This window comes from Taurulus bubalis (genome assembly GCF_910589615.1).
Source record: "Taurulus bubalis genome assembly, chromosome: 6".
Classification (NCBI taxonomy): Eukaryota; Metazoa; Chordata; class Actinopteri; order Perciformes; family Cottidae; genus Taurulus; species Taurulus bubalis.
This window is the reverse complement of record NC_136594.1, coordinates 18525152-18548367: the sequence shown is the minus strand read 5'-3', so window position 1 is coordinate 18548367 and position 23216 is coordinate 18525152. Positions and strand designations below refer to the sequence as shown.

General features: G+C 42.9%; 3 protein-coding genes across 3 annotated transcripts; all 3 read right to left on the bottom strand.

Moving 5' to 3' along the window:
* Nucleotides 1-308: 308 nt before the first annotated feature.
* On the bottom strand, nt 309-2670 carry golga7ba (golgin A7 family, member Ba; the record flags this gene model as incomplete). Its single annotated transcript, XM_079219828.1, has 5 exons — nt 309-392; nt 507-608; nt 720-872; nt 1490-1615; nt 2623-2670. 5 exons carry the CDS (start codon nt 2668-2670, stop codon nt 309-311), a joined length of 513 nt encoding a protein of 170 aa, XP_079075954.1.
* Nucleotides 2671-3296: 626 nt separating this feature from the next.
* On the bottom strand, nt 3297-10279 carry zfyve27 (zinc finger, FYVE domain containing 27; the record flags this gene model as incomplete). Its single annotated transcript, XM_079219493.1, has 13 exons — nt 3297-4825; nt 4949-5030; nt 5155-5201; nt 5329-5470; nt 6904-6924; nt 7141-7161; nt 7698-7769; nt 8063-8172; nt 8266-8378; nt 8795-8890; nt 9548-9734; nt 9837-9907; nt 10050-10279. The coding sequence occupies 13 exons, from the start codon at nt 10277-10279 to the stop codon at nt 4758-4760; spliced, it is 1260 nt and encodes a 419-aa protein (XP_079075619.1). The 3' UTR covers nt 3297-4757.
* Nucleotides 10280-12686: 2407 nt separating this feature from the next.
* On the bottom strand, nt 12687-16202 carry LOC306737463 (uncharacterized protein; the record flags this gene model as incomplete). Its single annotated transcript, XM_079219197.1, has 3 exons — nt 12687-13991; nt 14637-14963; nt 15653-16202. The coding sequence occupies 3 exons, from the start codon at nt 16200-16202 to the stop codon at nt 13465-13467; spliced, it is 1404 nt and encodes a 467-aa protein (XP_079075323.1). The 3' UTR covers nt 12687-13464.
* Between the last annotated feature and the right edge of the window lie 7014 nt (nt 16203-23216).

Below are 23216 nucleotides of genomic sequence, written 5' to 3'. Positions count from 1 at the left end.
CAACATTTTTTTCTTCTTCTTCTTTTCACGGAGACATTGCATCGTACAGTAGTAACATGACTGTGCCGCCATGCACAGGGCTTTGCAACAAATTACTACAGTGCGTGTTTTAAAAGCTTGAACACCTTTAGCATGTGACAGCACGTCCGGCGCAACGTTCCCGTCTTTGTCAAGAAGTAGTGAATCCTTTGTGTGAGCGAAAGCTTTGGGATGTGTGGGCCAAGTGTTAGAGCGAGAGTAGCATTATTGTCCTAAGTTCTCCAGAGTAGCGAGTGATCAGGGGGACATGGTTGTTAGGAAGGACCCAGTCATCGAGCGGTGCTGCCGGACACGGAGCTGCTCCCTGAGCTGGAGCCACTGGAGCCCCGGTCTTCATAGATGGATATCTCTATCTGGTGGGAGGGTTAAGGGCCAAACATTTGCTGTGGAGTGTGGTTAATTAAACATTTAAAAATATATGATAATGCCTCTGTCTACATGCGCCCAAATACATTGGGTAAGGATACAACACGCATTCCCCTTTCAATGGGATCTGTGACGAGCAGCCCTCTGGGAGCATAGATCTTCTCATTCTGCTCCTGAATGTACTTGGTTATCTTCTTCAACACCTAACACACAGACAAAAGTAAAACGAGGAATGCGGTGGAACCCCGGACGTGTTAATCATCATCCTAGAGTAGACTACTAAAACGCATTAAGTATGAGATCTCCAGTCTGACCTTCTCATAACGTGTCTCCATGCAGAGGAAGATGAGGTACGCTGTAGTGCAGGCCAGACACCCCTCCAGGTAGGACTGGCCTCCTATCTTCTCTGCCTCGGCGTAGTAGTTGTTCAGCGTCTTCACAGTGTCCTCAAACAGCGTCCGCTCAATCTGGAGACGCACGCAGTCATGAGTAGCAGGTTAGGATTGATAGAGGGCAGGCAACATGGGGAGAGAAAGTGAGGGACATGACATTACACGAAGGTCAAAATCCAACTGGGAAACTTTTAGTTATACGATATGTGTCTTTACCACGAGGCATCCATTAGCAGTATAGGTCAATGAGGAGATACATACAACTTGTTCTGTGTGACCAACATTTACATTTTCTTTTTACTGTTAACTACACTAAACACAACATGAATTATCTGTACAGGACAGAGGCAGGTAAAACATGTGGAGAAGTGGGAAGTAGCATGCCAATTTGTTTGTGCACAAACTGCAAAATCCACTATAAGTATTCCCCAGATATTGTTTTTTTATTTAAATGTATTCATTTTCAATTACTCATGTATTTCTGAATGTACAGAAATGACTGACTGTGAGTTGGTGGGGTAATTGGTGTTCAGGAGTTAAGAAATGTTCTAAGAAATGTTTATATTATGCTATACTGATTCAATATAAACATGATTACATACAGTAATTACCACATATTGCTTTGCATTAAAGTAGCAGTTCACACAACACAGCTGGTGACACTAATAAATAAATAAGCTTGATATGCTCACCCTGCTTTCCAGCTCAGAGGGGATCTTGGTCTGAAACCTGCAGGTGGTTCCTTCGCTGTAGTCTCTCTGGATGAAGACTTTATTCGCCAGAGATGCACTGTGCCTCAACTCCTGCAGATTGTGGAACTGAGGAGAATCAAAACACACGGACAAATATAGTTTGTTATAAAGCGTTGATACAGCAGGTCTCCAATGAGTCCCCAGAGAGAGCTCCATCTCTCATCCATTGCAATGTGTACAAACAGTAGCCGGTTTGGAAATGTAGGATGATAGAGGAGAAGCAGATGACATGTGATCAATCAGTCCATGGCTCAGCAGCAACACTCATTTCTGCCTTGTTGTCTGCTGGAGCAGAGCCCAGCTTTGGACATACTATCTTTCTCTTCCGCTCTGATCTTACAGGGGTCGAAGCTTGCAGAAGACGGGACAACATTTCATTACAGCTCACAACAGATCGATCAGCTGGAACACGATGAGGCAGACTGATTAAAGGACATCCAACCTCGTGCAGCATAAAGTGGTTGTTCTGGGAATGTTGATTGGAGGGGTATGTTGAATAAATACAAAAATGTTCAGTATAATTTTTTTTTTAAGTCTATCTCTGAAAGCACAGATGCAGGCTGGAATAGCAGTGAGGAAGGTCAGGGCGGCGTGTCTTCTGTCCATGGTGCTGAACGCAATGCTTCCGCGTGTGCGTGAGTGTGTGCGTGCGTGTGGTCGCTGTCCACAAAATCACCGGATTAACGGGACGTCTCAACAGACAAAAACACCAAAACAGCTTAACATCGCAGGGAGGCGATCCGCTGTTTGTGCCCCATCTCAGTTCTCATAAAAGCACAGCTGAATTTCAAATTTGCTCTTTATAATTTAAAATTTTTAAAACGACAAAACACGTTTTACATGAAAGATAAAAGAAAAAGAAAAACCGACCCGCGCTCGGACGAAACCGGCATGATAATGTAGGACACGGAGCCGTCAGTGGTGATTGAAGTGAGCCGGCACAGTTTCCCACAATGCCCCTCGTTGACCACGTTAACGGCACCCGTTTTTTATTTAAATGGTAATACAATTGGTAATGCTTGTAAAGGAAACCTCCAGCAAGAACATAAAAAGAGATAATAAGCTAGTTTTACCTCTGTCGCCATGTTGCCATCCGCCGCCGTGGAGACGAGTCCCTGCATGCGCTGAAATCGCTTTAGTGGGACAGATTGGAGGAGTGGAGGGGCGGGGGGAGGAGATGAAGGGCGGAGCCAACACAAGTAGTTCAGGTCATATTAACTCATCTCACGACAGGTGCGTCCAGGACGACCCTTTAAACCGGGACAGTGAGCCAGCATGCACCACCTCGACCCTGAAACTAAGACAGATAAATGCAATTAAATACACCGACTGTTAATTCTAATTATGTCTTTTATGCACCAATCACCCAGTCAAATTCCTTGTCTTTGTAAACATGGCAATAAACAGTCTTATAATCGGATTTCCACTGAAATATTGTGGACACATTTGTAAGTAAACAGAGGCAGGAAGATGTTGGCGGAGATTCTTTTGGCTAAAAGCAGCTGATGAGAGCAGCGAGAAAGAACCAAAACAAGCTATAAAACCCAATGAGCTGCAAGGTAAATCAAGACAAGTTTGTGGTTCTGAGGGGAACAGATTTGGGTGATGATTCTCTGTATAATCTCAATTTGGATTTCAGAAAGATAAACAATCACGTATCCGTTTATTTGAAACTGAGAACTCTGAAACAAACAATTCATTTAGTGGTATTTATCTTTCAACATTGCTCTGAGTAGTTGCTTTTATTCAAGTGTTTTTAATATGGCCGAACTTCAGATAGCAGAACCTGACAGAAATCTTCACATCAAAAAGACCATCGTTAGCACTTTTAAGTTAATGAAATCATCAACCATGAGTTTATTTCAACAGTGGCATATTTCATTCATAAAATAAGGGCAATATATACAGACTTGATCATTAGGTCAAATAATGACTTGCACTTTCTGGAGAGATTTAAATTAAATATATTAGATATAGGGGAACAATTTATAGTAACAGTTTATATGGGATTACAATAAAAGCAAAGCAAACTATTACAATCATGTGTCTGAATCATGTTTAAAACAACCACCACGAAGGATACGACGCCTTCACACCAGTCCTTTTAAGTCCTGCTTGCAAGAGAGTGAGGCTCTGATGACAATTACAGCTGGTTGTTCAGTCCATTTAATCAACTTAATTTCCAGTTGGGTCGACTTTGATCCAGTTAGAGGAAAAGCACGGGCTCCAGGGATCTCTGGTAGTTTTTTTTACTTATAGGCTGCTGCTTTACTCCAAAACTCGGACAACTCAGGAAAAAAGACGACCACAATGATGCACCAATTTGATCATTACATGTAGTCAAAGCCGCATTTAATGCCCTCCAGAACACCACCGCTGGCAACTTGTCTAAAATGTAATTCATTGCAGGCCATGCAATTTTAGTTTACTGCCATAGAGTTACTATTGTTTTATGCAATGTCATATCTATTCCCCTTATGTCTCGTGAGCGCCTCAAGCTGGTGGGGGAGAAAAACATTGTCCCCAATGACTTGGACAAACCCAGAACTGATCACATGACGTTGTTGACCAGCTACAGGGTAAAGTGTATTAGTGGCCAGCCAGCGCGCAGTGTCAATTATAGAGCTTCATTTGGTCGTTCATCCATTATTTTGTTAATCTGAACAAACCAAGTTTAAACTGCCCGCCTCTGCTCACGCCATCGCATTCAGCATGTCGGTCTTAGTCCTCTCAGCGTTACAGTACAGTTAAACTGCGGCACAGGGCTGGAGAAATCCATATTCGACTTGTGTGGCGAGGCAAAGTATGTAAAACCATCAGCAGCCTATAAACCAGACACCACCAGCCCAAACCTGGCCTCCACCCTGCACCTGCCTCTGCTCAGCAAAGGGAGCAGGTCCTTTTGATTTTGGAGCCCTGGTGCTCTGAAGCCAGTCTCATTGATTCACAAGGTCCAGTTCTTCATCGAGAGTTGAAACAGGAAATATTGAACACATTACAGTAGAAGTCCCATATGCAACACGAGTAGTTTAGGAGGGATGCCACTGCTAAAGGCAAGGGGTGGGGGGGTCTTGACAGATAGGAGGGCCTTAACTTGAAAATCAAGGCATGTTTTAGGGTTTCAGTAACTTGGAGAAGGGCTCGAGGAAGTGCGAACAGTGAATGGCCCCAGCTGTCCACAAGGAGACCAGACTGACATGCCATCCCACTATAACTTGATGAGAGAGGAATTACAGGCAGCGCAAACAAACACTGTCTCTCTCTGGGCCTCTGGAGCTGAAGAAGAGAGAACAATGAGAGAAGATCACAAGTCAACAAACAGAGTAACAGGAACAGAGACAAGATAATGCAACTTTGTTAGTCCAAAAATAAAATGTGGAAATGAGTCAGTTCTCTCACCTGTTGCCCCCATGCAAGATCTCAGCACCTTGAAAGAACAGCAACGGGAACAGAAGCTGTTGCCACAGTTACTGCAGCTCCTCTGTAATACAAAGAGGAAATCGCATTGAAGCTTGTGACAATGGAATAGGAAGACTAGATTAAATATAATGATGATGTGATGCCTAAATATATCTGTAACTGTTGTCACAAGTTCTCAGTCTCACCCTTTTCTTCAGCACAGAGAAGACAGCGTTGCAGTTAGAACAGTTGCCTTTGGAGAAAAACACAGAGACAAATAGTATGGAGAAAAATGAAATGAATTTCATCTATTGAGAGCAGCAGTTTCTTCTTTAGTCACTGAGCAAAATAAACCAGTGGATGAGTCAGAGCAGACTGACCTGTGCTGGTGGTGGGGTAGCGTTTACGCAGTTTCTCCGTCAGTTTAGACACTTTGCTGCGTATTGGTTCGTTGCGGCTCAAGAGACCATTTTCAGAGATGGTGTCATACTCCGGAGCTCCAAGAGGCCCGTCATCATCCTCCTGAGGGAGAGGGGGCAGGGTGAACAAAGAAAAATGCAGTCAGACACTTTGTAATATAAAATCTGTCTTTAGGAGTATGAAAACCTGACCAAGAAACCGAGCCAAACTCAGTGATAGGGTTAAAAGGAGAAAAGTTATTCTGAATGGACTGAAATAGATGTTTGGCAAATAAATCAAGCAGGGTGATGACAAGTACTAAGGCCACTAGTGAGATAGACAAAAGTGGAAAACACTATCTGAAATGGAAATATACATGCATGCATACTTTTAAGGCTGAACTTGATCCATCTGCCAAACATAAAGACAACAAACCCCGAAAAGAGCTGAGAAAAAAACAATTTGTATCCTGATATCCTTGTAATGCTGACCCAATACAGATACAACAAGCATTGTTTATACCTGTATACTGGGTAAAAATAGTGTTATTGTGTTAATGATACACATACGATAATATCATGTAGATCTGTGTTCTGCTGCCCGCAAGTGATTTTGTTTTATTTGACAAGAACATTGTATTGATGGCACATGTTCGGCCTTGTGGAATTTCTGTTCATCTGGATGCGTTTTCACCATCCATTTGTGTAAGTGTCCTTTTTGTACAGTTATGGTTACAGAATCTCTCCACCTCCCTACACTCATGTTTTGAGAGCAATTCTTTTTTGCTTTTTTTTTTTAAAAGAGACCATGCACAATAAACAACGTTGAAGATCAAGCTGACTGATACATTATCTTTTTTTCCTGCTCATTTTCTATAGAATCGTGATAACTTCCTTATCATGAATTCTTTTGGCCACTATGATCATGTAGTGAGACTCTGATATAGTGACGTCCTTGCTTTATACTAACCAAAATGTATACCTCCATCTACCGACAATGTCCCTTCCCCACTTCCTGTAAACTAATAAGCGAACATCCGGTTGGTACCCATCTTCATCTGATGAAAAGCCCAACTATGACTTTATAATAGTAAGAGAAACAAACAGAGCTTTTAAGGGACAGGATAACTTGTTTCTGCTTCCTGTGAGTTGAATAGTAGAGAGCCAGTTTGAAAACTGCAACATCTGAAAAGGCAAAGTCTGCTAATCAGAAACTCTAAAATACATATGTTGTTATGCAGAAACTCTTTCATGCATCAGATGTAATTAAATAAATAATTATGCTACTATGCAAAACTCTTGTCCATAACATGCTTTCAATCAAAACACAAACACTGCAACATGTTAATGAGTCCATCTTTCTAAAATTGCACGTGGAGGGAAAAGCCGATTTCACTAAAGACTAGAAATGAATGAGCACTCTGTACGATGGGATTACTGGAGACAACAATAATGGGTCTGTAATTCTAGAGTGACTATCACATAATTCATGCCAAGGGAACAGCACACAGACTGATGAATGGATGGATGGATGGGAGGCAGTATGAATCCACTTACCACTAAGACCAAAGGAGGTTCCTTATCAGGAAGTAGAATAACACATGAGAAAAATGTTACCCACAAACACTGATAATATTCAGTGTAATGCCACAGACTCATACCCCAGACCATGCTTCAAAAAGCAAAGCAAGAACTACACCACAAGGTCACCTCACACAAGGTACTACACATGAAGTTGTTGTTCATGTGTCAAGTAGTTCTTTAGTGCGAGTTTAGGGAGGGGAGGGGACTCACCTGCAGGGACACCGAAGGATCCTGAGTTCAGAGGACAGCAGAGGAAAACAGGACAAACATCATGATTGGAGGATTCTTTTCACACAATCATGGCGAGCTCCAACAATTGTGATTCAAAACATGTTATGCAGAGTTTTTGTCCTTAAAAATGTTTATCATACAGCGGCTAATATAACAATAGATATTAGATGCCATGTCTTTGATTTCACGAGGGCTGTCCTCAACCGAAGAAATTTGTCGACCAACACAATTATGTTGACTGATTGATGAGTTGAATTAAATCGACAGATCTGTAAAAATGTGTTTCTATACACAGAATCACACAAGAGAACCACTTTAAATCTTGTGTTTAACTAGATATGTGCTCATGAGTTTCTTGAAAATAAGTCATTCAGTACAAAAAAAAACCCAACATAAAACAAGATATTCGTAGACGGAGACCAAAACCACCGGCGCCGCTACCACCAAGCGAGGGGTTTACAGAGTTAGGGAATAAAACAAACTGTGATAAGAACATGTGGCAGAAAGGTGTAGAGTTAAGTTAGAGTAGTATTTACCTCAATGGCATCCTTAAATTCATCATCAGGCTCTGCCTCCTCAGCTTCCTCCACGCTGCCTGGAGACAGGTCCTGTTATCACACACACACACACACACACACACACACACACACACACACACACACACACACACACACACACACACACACACACACACACACACACACAGTTAATGGTCCCAGTATCAGTAACTTGGACAGCGGCCGTGATATAACTGATGGATTTGCATTTCTCTTACAGGATAAATACATTGAGAGCAGGGGATTACGTGGATAAGAAGCTTACAGCCACGGCTGGTATTAATGTAAATCACAACCTCTAAATCCTTCAGTATTCAAAACCTACATACATCATCTCCTCTCACCTCCAGACTAGTTGGTGTGGGGGTCCTGTCCAACAAGCCGTGTTCCTGTTCATTACACTTTCCCTCTGAGGCCTGGCCCATGTGGAGCAGATTCCTAAGGTCCAACAACACTGGAACCACAAGAGAAAATGTACCTTTATTCTCTTAAAGGAGAGCTAGTGCTACGTGTTAAGCCGTGCTCCCTCCAGACATGATGTACTAACCTCTGCAGAAGTCTCTGTTCCACAGGAAGATGGCACTGTTGAGCCCAGCGAGGACCCAGCCCAGAGGAGTGATGTAGAGCAGGCACATCAATATTAACATCCCTCCATAGAACCTAGAAGGAGATGCTACAAATGTCAGGTCTCACTCACACACGTTACACCACATAAGTGACTAATAGGTTTACAGTAACACTGATCTGGGCTTTCATATGACATATTTAAATTAAGGTGTTTACATGAACAGATATATTCTACTGCTATTCCAGATCACACACTACAGAGCACAGACCAATTAAGTTACTGTGTGGAAAGTTACTTCTTCTTTAAAAGGGATAGTTTGGTTGTTGTGAAATATTTAGAATATCTTCACTGCCTTTATCTGTGTGTGTGTGTGTGTGTGTGTGTGTGTGTGTGTGTGTGTGTGTGTGTGTGTGTGTGTGTGTGTGTGTGTGTGTGTGTGTGTGTGTGTGTGTGTGTGTGTGTGTGTGTGTGTGTGTGTGTGTGTGTGTGTGTGTGTGTGTGTGTGTACCTTGAAGACTTGGTGTGATTGTCCCAGTATAGGACCTTGTAAAAAATTTCTGCTGACATGCAGGCAGAGGATAGCATGTCATCCATGTGCTTCAACCTGGTGAGGACAACAAAGACATCAATCAAGCCATACATGAACAAGCACTGAACAAACCTGTTCCAAAAAGAGCAACTGCTTGATATTGACATTATCAGCGAGTCTTTTTACTTTTTAAAATGCTATACAATAAAGAGAACAAGCTAATTTAAAAAGGTATCTGTAGAGTTTGTGACCACAAGCGGAGCTGTAGTGCAATGTTTGGACGATTAGGAACGCATTGTTATCAAACACAGACATGAATATGTAAATTCTTGGCTAATGTTCTAAACGACTTTACAAACGTTGTAGTAGGAAAAGAATAAAATAAGTTGTAATGCCTCAAGGATGCTTATTATTATTATTATTATTATTATTATAAGTGTTGGTGAGAAACAGTAAGTTATGTATATAAATGTGTTTTACAATGAAAACTCAATAAAGTACCTCTGCATTTGTAAAGCTTTAACCAACTAGTGTTCACAAAATGTAACATTCAACAGATTTAGAAGCAGAAACACCCAAAATACTTTCTTTTTCAAATGTTATGATTTGATGTAACAATTAGAATTTGTATTATTATTTCTATTTTCTGACATTTTATTAGACTCGGAAACGAAAATAATCATTGGTTAGCCTTGCAGCACACAATCCCATCCCCTGCAGTGTCTGTCTTACAGGTCTTTGACTTCCAGCATGGCTTCCTGTTTGGTGAGATGCACTGTCTGCAGGTCCCTGCGGTGCACAGCGTGATAGCGCCTCCTGTGGAGCTCAGAATCGGAGGCTCTTCCCCCACACCTGTCCTGCAGGTAACCCAGGGCAGCAGGCGTCGCCACTGCCACCACACCCACTGTGATCCAACCCACTGACACCAGAGACCCAGACACAACAGTAAGTTAATAAATGATTCAAGTGTCTTATAAAATGTCAAACAAAATCAATATTAATGCCCACGTCCTTATCTTACCTTCATTAACAGAGCAGAAGAAGACATTGAGGAACATACAGACAAGCAGAGAGCACAGCGGCATCTTCCATCTGAGGGATAAAAACAAAAACATAAGATGACAGTGAATACTACAATGTAAATGTGGCTTCCTGCCATTGCTACACAAGGCCAAAAGCCATTGCCTATATCATATGATGCTCAAGCGGGCCGCAGACAAACACACATACACACCCAAGCAGGAAGCGGGTCAGCTCCACTGCATCTGCAGCTGGTTCTAGAAACAGAGCCATTCTCTTATAGGACACAACCATGTTGAAGAGGTCAAAGTTTGGTGTACACCGCGGGCTCCCCAACTCAGAGGCATCTGGAGACCCGAGGGTCTCTTTAGATAATGTGTGTGCCAGCTCGCCCACTTCCCCCACACCGTGTGAGGGGTCCTGGGACACGCTGTGCAAAGCCATCCCTGTACAGAGTGAGGAAAAGAAAGCAGGCAGGAATCAGAGAGCGAATTGACAGTACAACGACAAAAAGATGCTTAACTTGCTCATGGCACAGGCCCTGTCCTAACAAAGCTATTTCATAATGTTGTCCCAATGAGACTGGCAGAGCGGACACATCGGTATTGAACCCGTCTGTCCAGAAGCTGTGAAGGAGTACAGAGACAGTATACTGGTCCCAGACCTCTCAGTTACACACACAACCATTTCCATCTATTATCAACTGTAACAGAAAACTGAGACTGAAACCTTTGAATGTCTAATAAAAAGGCAATTTAACAATCTAGATGCAGTGATGGTGAAGTGTACTCCAAGGTGCGTCAGTACACCATACCATCACAGACAGGTGTGGCTACAGGTGCAACACAGGCGGTGTGCTCTATTCGACTTTGCTGGCCGACTGCTTGTTATACAACAGCAAGGGGCAGGGAGACCTGCTTAAGTGGAGTGAAAGCAGCCGACAAGGTGGCCAGTATGCTGTTGAATCTCGCTCAGCTAATAGTCATAACAGCAGGTGGAGATGCTGTGGTGAGAGTGTGTGTCAGCTGAGACACAAAGAGCTGACAGTTCACAGAAGCAAAAGCATGCATCTCTTTGTGTACAAAAACTTAAACGAAGTGGAAACCACACTAGCCAGCTGAGGTTGTGGTGCGGCACACCTCCGAACACACCCAACAGAGGCGCTTAAAACTTTCAACCAGAAAGGCAAATTATATTTTCAAAATGTTAAATTACTCATTTTCAGCAATGGATAGTTTGATACTAACACACCATTGTTGTGCTCTTTTTTTGTTGAGTATATTCATTATAAATGTGCTTATGGTCAAACACATATTTAAGGAAGAATTCAAGCAATAGTACATTTTATTTTATAAAAAGGTAATATTTCTCAAAAATCTCACAGAACTGTTTAGTGTCAATGAGGAGTGTAAACGGTTAAATTATATATATATATATATATATATATATATATATATATATATATATATATATATATGTTGTTGTTGTTGTTGTTGTTTTTGTTTTACAATGATGTGAGTTCTTCTGACAGCATCATTGACTTAAAGGACTAGACGGGCATTTAATTTTAAACGGCGAGGTGATCTCTCCAAAGTGTCCATACCACCAGGTACCTAATGTAATCTTCAGAACGCACTTTTACTTGAGGGCTTTGTTTTCAACACCAGTAATCACAACCTGAAACCGGATGTGTGTGTTTGTTGTTGTTAAATCAGCGCGGTGGCCTGTGAGACGCTGTCAAACAGGAAAGTTCACTTGGCTCGCTGACAGAAGGAACAGGTGAGGGATGTGGTAGTTACTTTAGCCAATATTATCCGCCGGGCAAGAGGAAGACAACATACCACGAGCTGCGTGTCCAACAGCAGCCAACTCGAGCACAGCAGCAGCAGCTCAGGCGGAACTAGCGAGTCCCACCGACATCGTCAGCCTGGAGGAAGGAAGAGCCTCCAAACTCAGCCGGCCCGGTCACCATGGCAGCAGCCTGCTCTCCTGCGTGAACATGAACCTGCAGCGTGTTTATGTAACTGTGCGGTTGTCTGCTGAGAAACCCGACGGGTAAAGCAGATAAATGCTGTTTGGCTGCTTGTCCTAGCTGGCTTTGTTAGCTTCGTCCTGTTCCGAGAACGTCCGCTTCCTCGTTTAATCCAGGCCGAACAATCGAGTGCCGAGCAAAAAAAGGCCGATGTCCGAAACAGTCGATCACAGAGTAGGGTGGCCTAACTGATGTGGGATTTCATGAACTGATTTAAACTACTTTAAGTGTGGAGGACGTATGCATTGATTAGTTGAAATAAATCAAGTGACTATCAAAAGGTTTCATGCAAAACTTCTTCACTGTCATATACACTGCTTATACTTTGCATTTTAGCACATTTGTTTAATACACTCTGCTGTATATAGAGATTGTTTTTCATACCTAATTTTATGTCTATGTAACTTTGCTTGCTGCTGCCACAGACAAATGTCCCCTTATGGATGGATAAAGTGTATTGATCTATTTAGAAGAAGAATTTTGAGTCTGATGGAGGTGTTTTAAATTCAATTTACCTTTTTTTCCCCCCTTATTTCATACTTTTCCATTAATGCAATTCCTTCTCTCACTGAAAAATCCTGACTAAATATACAAATATTCTTAATTTAAAAAATGTAACTAAGAGACATAACATGTCTCCTATCCTTAAAAAGTATAATTTTCACTATATGTGCACTGGAGAAGTGTCCACCTCTAGTTGCATGTTGGACCATGATTGGTTTAGCTGTGATATCAAAATATTGCTTACGGTACAAGCCTTGAACTGGGATTTGAACCCAGAAAGTGTGAAGTAACGACAGGCAAAACACATTTCAGAATATACTTTAATAACAACCTAGTAATGCTGCTGGTGGCCATTTGATTATAGTTGGGTTGTCTGCAGAAATGTTGCGCTTTATTTTCACACCAGCGCATGCACACAGGGAGTAACAGAGAGGGAATAGAGATTTTTTTTAAAATAAACACTAAATACACAAAAATAAAATAGATTTTATTAATGCGACAGCAAGTCACTCACACCCGCTGATCTTTAAACAGTTTTCAATTCTAAGGTGAATACCGTAGTATGTTGGTACAGTAAAACAAAGCGGACATATGTCCACTTTCTGAGCAATTTCCACAAGTAATTGATCAAATGAATGTCCAAATTAAATACATATTTGAAAACAAACCAATAAATATAACAAGAGTGTCATGAATAAGAAACAGAATTACACGGAACGGTTCCACACTTTGCTACTGAGCCATCGTATACCGTAGTGGCGGATCACCACAGTATCTGTGTTTTGTCTTTCTACTAATGAGAATTGAGCTGATTCAATGCAATTAATTGTTTAGAACCCAAAATCACACATTTGCCTCAGAGGGCAAATACAATTAGCTTTATTTATGTGATCTTTGAATATACACAGATGGTCAAATCTGTGCACATTCAAAGATCACAGAAATAAAGCTAATTAAATGTGCTTCAGTACTAATTAATGCTTTGACCTCAACATGACAGCTCCAACATGTTGAGATGTGGGAAGTGGTCCCCTATTATCTTACAGTTTAAGGAGCAGCCAGAGATTAATTGTTGCCATTTAAAAATGTGTAGCTACTGTAGCTGCTTGCTGTGTGAACGCTGGTGAAATTTAAGCCCCCCACAGTTTCTGAAGGACTTCCCACATTGTCCGCAGACGTAAGGCTTCTCCCCGGTGTGGATGCGGAAATGCCTGGTTAAGGCCCCAGAGTGACGGAAACACTTTGAGCAGACCGAGCAGGTGTACGGCATCTCTCCTGTGTGGATGCGAAGGTGAGTCTTGAGGTTCTCCATGCGATTGAACTCGCGGTTGCACACAGTGCAGCGGAAGGGGCTGCAGCCCGGCGGGTACAGCTGCACCCTGGCCCTCTTGCTTCCATCTATGGGCTGCTGCCAGCACTGCTGGAGCTTCTGCTGGCACTGGCCGTGGTGCCGCCGCAGCAAACTGGGCAGGGGGAACGTCTGCCTGCAGGACTTGCAGGTGTAGAGGTTGGGTAAGGTGTGGCCGAGGTTGCGACTGGTCCGCACATGGACTCCATAAACCTGTGGAGGGGCTTCTTGGATGAGAGCTGGTTCTTCCAACTGGAAGATGTTTGGGAAGTCTAAGAAGAGGGATGGACCATCTGTTAGTGGTCATGTGGAGGTTAAACTAAAGGACATTTTTATTTATTTTTCATCTTGAAGTAATTAATGAACAGAGGATTTAGGTGGCAAGCTGTGTATTTTAAGTTACACATAATCTTCAACATGGCAGAAGAGTCCACTTTATTGTATGTCAACCATAGGCATATAGAGATCATATTTATTGAAAGTTTTTGCTTTTCTAAAATTATTTGACTGCATTCACAATGTTATGAAAATACATTGATCTTTAGCAGCCAAATTGGAAGTTCAGATGTTGAAATTTAGCAACTGAATGCATGAAGATGATATCTTGACTGCCATATGAATATCATGCAAGGTGGCTGATTTCATATTGTTTGTAGAACTGATCAATACTACAAAAGTGACCAATGGAAAGGCTTTGGATTGTATTAAGTTTGAATAGACATTTGATCAAAGTCAACATTAGCAGAGATATATTTTATTATAAGTGCCCTCAGGTCAAAATGCTGTTTGAAAGGGAACACTGGGCACTTTGGATGTAAAGATTAACACCAATCTGAATAGTTAAACCCACATAATCTGTTGCTAGGGACATGTTGTAGTTCCAGACACTTGTGTATATTGTCATATGTTATTCTTACCCTGAGCCAGTCTGGTGCAGGACAGAGAAGCATTTGAGTCTTGGCACTGAATGTCCGGCACTTCTGGTTTCCACTCTTCCAGCACGTTGGGCTGGGCCGCAGTCATGCACTCCGGGCTAAAATCCTCCACCTTGATTGAGTCTAAACAGTAAGCTGAATCCTCTCCCTCCTCTGGCTCCTCCTGCTTTACAATAAACTGCTTCAAAGTGGACTCGCCATCCCTGCTGGGAAGTGTTGGCGAGTCGTATTCTTGAGCAGTCAGTTCTGAACACAGCTGGTTAATGCTTTCTACCCTCAACGCACATAGAGAGATCTCTTCACCGACTTCTGGAAACAAAGATCACAGATACACAGTGAATAAGTCATCATACATTCTGCATTATTTATTGGAACATAATACAATGAGTATATTCTTTAAACGGTCTAGTCAAAGTATTTATTCAGATAATTGAGAACATTTTCTGCCACTTCATCCTCTGCTAAATTAAATTGTCCATTCAAATCCATTTGTATTTAAGACATAGATTTATTAACATGGATCAAATGACTATTAAAATAATTTGACCATACTGTAATAGAACAATGGCAATCCCACAGGAATATAAAAAGGTGCTCAAGACTTTTTAGAGTCTTTAAAATACAAATCCAATATAATAAGCATTAAGTGTAGAGGATTTAGAAATTTTGGGGGTTTCAGTGAGTGTTCCACATTGTGTCGTGAACGCGAGTTAAATGATATGTTGATGTGTAGCCTTCACAAGCGTAAACAAACGTCCTTCTCATTACCGTCTAGACAAATGAAGGGACCCATCTGTACTTTAGCACATGCAGTTGCAATTAGCAAGTATGAAATGCTAGATTTGCATTTCTGCGATGTGTGAAAAGCAGTCAGACCCTTTTAGTAACCGTGTCTCTGCACGCTTACCACTAGACGAAGATACATTCTACTTTACAGGGACCAAAAGGGTATGATGAACGTGTTCAAACAGAAAATAAAAGCCATTTGGCTCGCGTACCTTCAGTCAAGGAGTCACAAGGAACCGCACTTTCATAGTCTCCTCGTTTCTCTGAAGCAGCGCCACTGTCACGAGTCTTTATTTTGTCGCCGGATCGCTGCTCCTCGTGTGTACGTTGGGACTCGGGGGGCTGGTGCGAACGGCTGTGACCTGGAGGAGGCGCGGCACCTCGGATCCCCGTGCAACTGTGCACTTTGGGACTCGGGCATTTCCGTCTATACTCGAGAGGCGCTGGATCTGTGCGGTTGGTAGCATCCAGGAGTTTATTTACAGAAGGAAAGCCGCCGCCTCTTTCCTCCATGCGCGCACAGTCCAGCATATCTTCAGCTCTCTGCAGTCTTTGTTTGAGGGACTCGTTCTCTCGTCGCATCTCTTCGTGGACGGCTCCTGTTGCCTGACCTACAAGCTTCGTCACCTCTCGAACTGCGATCTCCACGGCCGCTTCAAACGCCCCGTGTATCGCTGCAGCGAGCTCCTCCTGCAGAGACAGAGACGCCTCAGCGAGGTCTGCTTTTGGCCGCTTGTTGTTCGTCGTCAGCTTCGGCTTCATGGCGATTTAAAAAAGGCACTTCGGCTCCGTGTTATGATTCGCTATATAAAAACTCCCAAAGGACAACAGGATCCCTCGACTGTGGATGCCTTGTGGCAGCCTGTTTTTAAGCAGAGAGGTTTCACTTCCGCCGACAGCTTCCGACAACTAGTGGTGCCGAGGCTGAACTGCAGTCAATTAAGAAGAAATACAGTTTGACGAAATTAAAATTGATACTCAAGTTTATTATGTTAAAACACCCGACATGGTTCAAATTGCACTTCAACAGCATGCTTAGTGACTTTAACACGTGCAAACGATGCCTTCAGGGCCCCATCAGCCACGGGATTTATATTCGTCCAGGTGGGCAAGGATCCACCCAGAAGGCCCGAGGATGGTCACAGTCATCACGGTCAGCACGAATATAGTTTGCTGCAGGACAGGGTCATGTTACTGTCACATTTAATAATTCAAAATACATTTACAGCTCTTAAATGCAAGACATTATCCGGCTTCTGGAAAACTTGACAGGACTTTTGTCAACTTACCGCCGCGCCAATTTTATCTTTGGGTGGTTTGCCGCGGATGTAACTTGCTCTCTGTTGGATCATCACACCTGCTTTGTGAGCAAGAGCCCGCCGAGCCCTCAGCAGTCCAGTAAAAACCCCACTCATGTTGACGTGAAACGACAAAGGTCCGTATTTCTGCTCCTGAGACAAGAGGAATGATGAAGATGGAGGAAGGCGGATCACCGGCGCTTAAATATCTGTTTAGCTTGCGAAACACCTGTTAATTTGTTCACTGTTAATTAAGTTGCCTTCAGGGGCTATAGGAAGAAACATAAAAGCTATGATGAGTTCAGTGTCCGTGAAGGTGACGTACTGTGTGAAACCTCTTCTCGCCAGTATAGTTAACAGTTCGTGTTCTTACAACAGTTTCTAAGCAGCATTAGACTTTTGTTTATGGGAAATGTTTTAATGATTATCACTCTTTTGTATTACTCTCACTCAGAGCTGCAAGTTGTTATGCTTTTTTATTTTCATTGTTTTAAAACTAAATATATAAGACTGTCACAAGTTGGTAGACCCAAGTCTTGGAATTGCTTATTTGATTGCAGTCTTTTAAGTTTTTCTTATTCTTACAGATAATAAACACAACAGTTATAAGACTCCCAGCTATACTGGCCAGTAGTAGCCAGCTCTATGGACATGGTGAAATAGCAGAGAGGCAGTTATTGTATTTGTATAAGGCTTGTTGTAGTGCATCAGTAAAGCTCCTTGTCTCTATGTCATGGACTTCCTTGTGTCCCCGTTTTCAAGAGTGTGGAGAGAGCCCCAAATTGATGATTTTTAAAAAACAAATATGTTAATATATTAATACAAATACGTCAGACATTGCCTCTATAATTATATATTTAACTCAAACTTGAATCCATCATTTGCAGTAATTATGTTTGCAGCTAGATTCATGCTCACAGGTTTGAGTCTGAGGCCTACCCATAAAATTAAACACGTGGGTCGTCACCCGACCTCAGATGGCAGGAAAATGGCGCCCCATGGTGGCCAATCATTATAAAACAAGACCATTTTGATAAATACTGGAATTTATTCATACAATTATATCAAGGATTCAGAGGGGATAAAAAGCTTCCAATGTAAGATATGATGCAATGAAGGTCACAGGCACTGGAGAGCAGCAGCAACCATTCAACCAGATCAACATTATACACTCACTGTGAGAGCTACCTGGTAAACTTGAATGGTTTCACTCCATTGAAATAATTGATAACCACTTACCATGTTGAGAGATACCGACATAAAGGCACTTCAACAGATACCCTGGGATCAGAGAACCCTGAGGTCAGAGCATAGAACCTTTAGGTTAGACTCTAACCTAAAGGTTCTATGCTCTGACCTCAGGGTTCTATGCTCGAACCGTGAGAGCATAGAACCCTGAGGTCAGATCATAGAACCTAAAGGTTAGATGATAGAACCCTGAGAACAGAGCACACAGAACCTTGAGGTCAGATCACAGAATCCTAAAATCAAAGAACATATAATCTTGAGGTCAGAGCATGGAACCCTGAGAACACAGAACCCTGAGGTCAGATCATAGAACCCTGAGAACAGAGAACCTTGAGGTCTTAGCATAGAACCCTGAGGTTTAGAGCATATAACCCTGAGAACAGAGAACCTTGAGGTAAGAGCATATTACCCTGAGAACAGAGAACACAGAACCTTGAGGTGAGAGCATAGAACTCTGATGTTTAGAGCATAGAATCCTGAGAACAGAGAGAACATAGAACCTTGAGGTCAGAGCATAGAACCCTAAGAACATAGAACCTTGCGGTCACAGCATAGAACCCTGAGATCATAGAACATGGAACCTTGAGTTCAGAACATAGAACCCTGAGAACATAGAACCTTGAGGTCAAAGCATAGAACCCTGAGGTCTAGAGCATATTATCCTGAGAACAGAGAACCTTGAGGTCAGAGCATAGAACCGTGAGGTTTAGAGCATAGAACCCTGAGGTCAGAGCAATCTGAGGTTACAGCTGTGAAGCAGTACTAACACTTAATTAAGAGCTGTAAAACATACTCGCTCGCTGTAACAGTTTTAAGACTGCAGTTCACCAGTAAAGTGATTCCGTTCAGACAAGACTTGTCCTGGTCCTCATTAGAAGCTCCACTTCAATACACGGGCTGGTCCTGGGGCTCGTCTTCATTTTGGAACTAGCTGAGGTCAGAGCATAGAACCCTGAGAACAGAGAACCTTGAGGTCAGAGCATAGAACCCTGAGAACATAGAACCTTGAGGTCAGTGCATAGAACCCTGAGGTTTAAAGCATAGAATCCTGAGAACAGAGAACCTTGAGGTCAGTGCATAGAACCCTGAGGTTTAGAGCATAGAATCCTGAGAACAGAGAACCTTGAGGTCAGAGCAATCTGAGCTTACAGCTGTGAAGCAGTACTAACACTTAATTAAGAGCTGTATAACATAGCCTTTAATAAGGTAACATTGAGAGGGGACGTTATGGAGTGAAAAAAAAAGAAGTGTCGGGTCTGGTCGGCACCTATACAGGAGAACGAAGGTTTTTTTCACTCCTGATCACTAAAACTCCAGATCACTCTCGTCTTTAAAAGTCCGTTTTGTAGGCTGAGTCTTCGCTTACGGCCATACCACCCTGAACACGCCCGATCTCGTCTGATCTCGGAAGCTAAGCAGGGTCGGGCCTGGTCAGTACTTGGATGGGAGACCGCCTGGGAATACCAGGTGCTGTAAGCTTTTTTTTCGCTCCACTCCTTTCGAAAAGAAAAGCGCAGGCTCATTTTCCCACTTTCAAGGTTGTCACAAAGTGAATATTGAGTATGCCGACTGGCATATTTAACTGTTCTTTGTAGTCAGCAGTTGGGGTGGGAGCTCAGACTCCTGTCCCTGCTTTTGTCACTTAAAAAAAATGGTCACATGTGATGTTGTGTCCACTGAGTCCCTGAGTCATGTCCAGCACAACTCTCATTCCTGGATTTTTCAGAGTGGCTGGCTCCTCCATCAGGCTTCCCTGTGAAGACGTGTAAGTTCCAGGCATACGAGAAAGTGGCATCACAGGCAGCCCAGATCTTTTTTGATTTCCACATTTCTTCACTTGCTGGCTGCTGACGGGCTGTTGTAACTTGTTTTATTACATTATTTACTCTTATTTTGAAGAGCACGGAAACAGGAAGTGCTTTTACTTTGAAGGCAGAAACTACAATGTTACATGCTTGTTGATGCTAACTAATTTGAATGTTACGTGTGGATTATATACATGCCGGGTGCAAGAGCGCGTTCTCACTCGCTGTAACAGTTTTAAGACTGCAGTTCACCAGTAAAGTGATTCCGTTCAGACAAGACTTGTCCTGGTCCTCATTAGAAGCTCCACTTCAATACACGGGCTGGTCCTGGGGCTCGTCTTCATTTTGGAACTAGCTGAGGTCAGAGCATAGAACCCTGAGAACATAGAACCTTGAGGTCAGAGCATAGAACCCTGAGGTTTAGAGCATAGAACCCTGAGAACATAGAACCTTGAGGTCAGAGCATAGAACCGTGAGGTTTAGAGCATAGAACCCTGAGAGCATAGAACCTTGCAGTCAGAGCATAGAACACTGAGGTTTAGAGCATAGAACCCTGAGAACATAGAACCTTGAGGTCAGAGCATAGAACCCTGAGGTTTAGAGCATAGAATCCTGAGAACAGAGAACCTTGACGTCAGAGCATAGAACCCTGAGATTTAGAACATGTAATCCTGAGAACATAGAACATAGAACCTTGATGTCAGAGCATAGAACCCTGAGGTTTAGAGCATATTTCCCTGAGAACAGAGAACCTTGAGGTCAGAGCATAGAACCCTGAGGTTCAGAGCATAGAACCCTGAGAACAGAGAACCTTGAGGTCAGAGCATAGAACCCTGAGAACATGGAACATTGAGGTCAGAGCATATAACCCTGAGGTTTAGAGCATAGAATCCTGAGAACAGAGAACCTTGAGGTCAGAGCATAGAACCCTGAGGTTTAGAACATATAATCCTGAGAACATAGAACATAGAACCTTGATGTCAGAGCATATTACCCTGAGAACAGAGAACCTTGAGGTCAGAGCAATCTGAGCTTACAGCTGTGAAGCAGTACTAACACTTAATTAAGAGCTGTATAACATAGCCTTTAATAAGGTAACATTGAGAGGGGACGTTATGAAGTGAAAAAAAAAGAAGTGTCGGGTCTGGTCGGCACCTATACAGGAGAACGAAGGTTTTTTTCACTCCTGATCACTAAAACTCCAGATCACTCTCGTCTTTAAAAGTCCGTTTTGTAGGCTGAGTCTTCGCTTACGGCCATACCACCCTGAACACGCCCGATCTCGTCTGATCTCGGAAGCTAAGCAGGGTCGGGCCTGGTCAGTACTTGGATGGGAGACCGCCTGGGAATACCAGGTGCTGTAAGCTTTTTTTTCGCTCCACTCCTTTCAAAAAGAAAAGCGCAGGCTCATTTTCCCACTTTCAAGGTTGTCACAAAGTGAATATTGAGTATGCCGACTGGCATATTTAACTGTTCTTTGTAGTCAGCAGTTGGGGTGGGAGCTCAGACTCCTGTCCCTGCTTTTGTCACTTAAAAAAAATGGTCACATGTGATGTTGTGTCCACTGAGTCCCTGAGTCATGTCCAGCACAACTCTCATTCCTGGATTTTTCAGAGTGGCTGGCTCCTCCATCAGGCTTCCCTGTGAAGACGTGTAAGTTCCAGGCATACGAGAAAGTGGCATCACAGGCAGCCCAGATCTTTTTTGATTTCCACATTTCTTCACTTGCTGGCTGCTGACGGGCTGTTGTAACTTGTTTTATTACATTATTTACTCTTATTTTGAAGAGCACGGAAACAGGAAGTGCTTTTACTTTGAAGGCAGAAACTACAATGTTACATGCTTGTTGATGCTAACTAATTTGAATGTTACGTGTGGATTATATACATGCCGGGTGCAAGAGCGCGTTCTCACTCGCTGTAACAGTTTTAAGACTGCAGTTCACCAGTAAAGTGATTCCGTTCAGACAAGACTTGTCCTGGTCCTCATTAGAAGCTCCACTTCAATACACGGGCTGGTCCTGGGGCTCGTCTTCATTTTGGAACTAGCTGAGGTCAGAGCATAGAACCCTGAGAACAGAGAACCTTGAGCTCAGTGCATAGAACCCTGAGAACATAGAACCTTGAGGTCAGAGCATAGAACCGTGAGGTTTAGAGCATAGAACCCTGAGAGCATAGAACCTTGCAGTCAGAGCATAGAACACTGAGGTTTAGAGCATAGAACCCTGAGAACATAGAACCTTGAGGTCAGAGCATAGAACCCTGAGGTTTAGAGCATAGAATCCTGAGAACAGAGAACCTTGACGTCAGAGCATAGAACCCTGAGATTTAGAACATGTAATCCTGAGAACATAGAACATAGAACCTTGATGTCAGAGCATAGAACCCTGAGGTTTAGAGCATATTTCCCTGAGAACAGAGAACCTTGAGGTCAGAGCATAGAACCCTGAGGTTCAGAGCATAGAACCCTGAGAACAGAGAACCTTGAGGTCAGAGCATAGAACCCTGAGAACATGGAACATTGAGGTCAGAGCATATAACCCTGAGGTTTAGAGCATAGAATCCTGAGAACAGAGAACCTTGAGGTCAGAGCATAGAACCCTGAGGTTTAGAACATATAATCCTGAGAACATAGAACATAGAACCTTGATGTCAGAGCATATTACCCTGAGAACAGAGAACCTTGAGGTCAGAGCAATCTGAGCTTACAGCTGTGAAGCAGTACTAACACTTAATTAAGAGCTGTATAACATAGCCTTTAATAAGGTAACATTGAGAGGGGACGTTATGGAGTGAAAAAAAAAGAAGTGTCGGGTCTGGTCGGCACCTATACAGGAGAACGAAGGTTTTTTTCACTCCTGATCACTAAAACTCCAGATCACTCTCGTCTTTAAAAGTCCGTTTTGTAGGCTGAGTCTTCGCTTACGGCCATACCACCCTGAACACGCCCGATCTCGTCTGATCTCGGAAGCTAAGCAGGGTCGGGCCTGGTCAGTACTTGGATGGGAGACCGCCTGGGAATACCAGGTGCTGTAAGCTTTTTTTTCGCTCCACTCCTTTCGAAAAGAAAAGCGCAGGCTCATTTTCCCACTTTCAAGGTTGTCACAAAGTGAATATTGAGTATGCCGACTGGCATATTTAACTGTTCTTTGTAGTCAGCAGTTGGGGTGGGAGCTCAGACTCCTGTCCCTGCTTTTGTCACTTAAAAAAAATGGTCACATGTGATGTTGTGTCCACTGAGTCCCTGAGTCATGTCCAGCACAACTCTCATTCCTGGATTTTTCAGAGTGGCTGGCTCCTCCATCAGGCTTCCCTGTGAAGACGTGTAAGTTCCAGGCATACGAGAAAGTGGCATCACAGGCAGCCCAGATCTTTTTTGATTTCCACATTTCTTCACTTGCTGGCTGCTGACGGGCTGTTGTAACT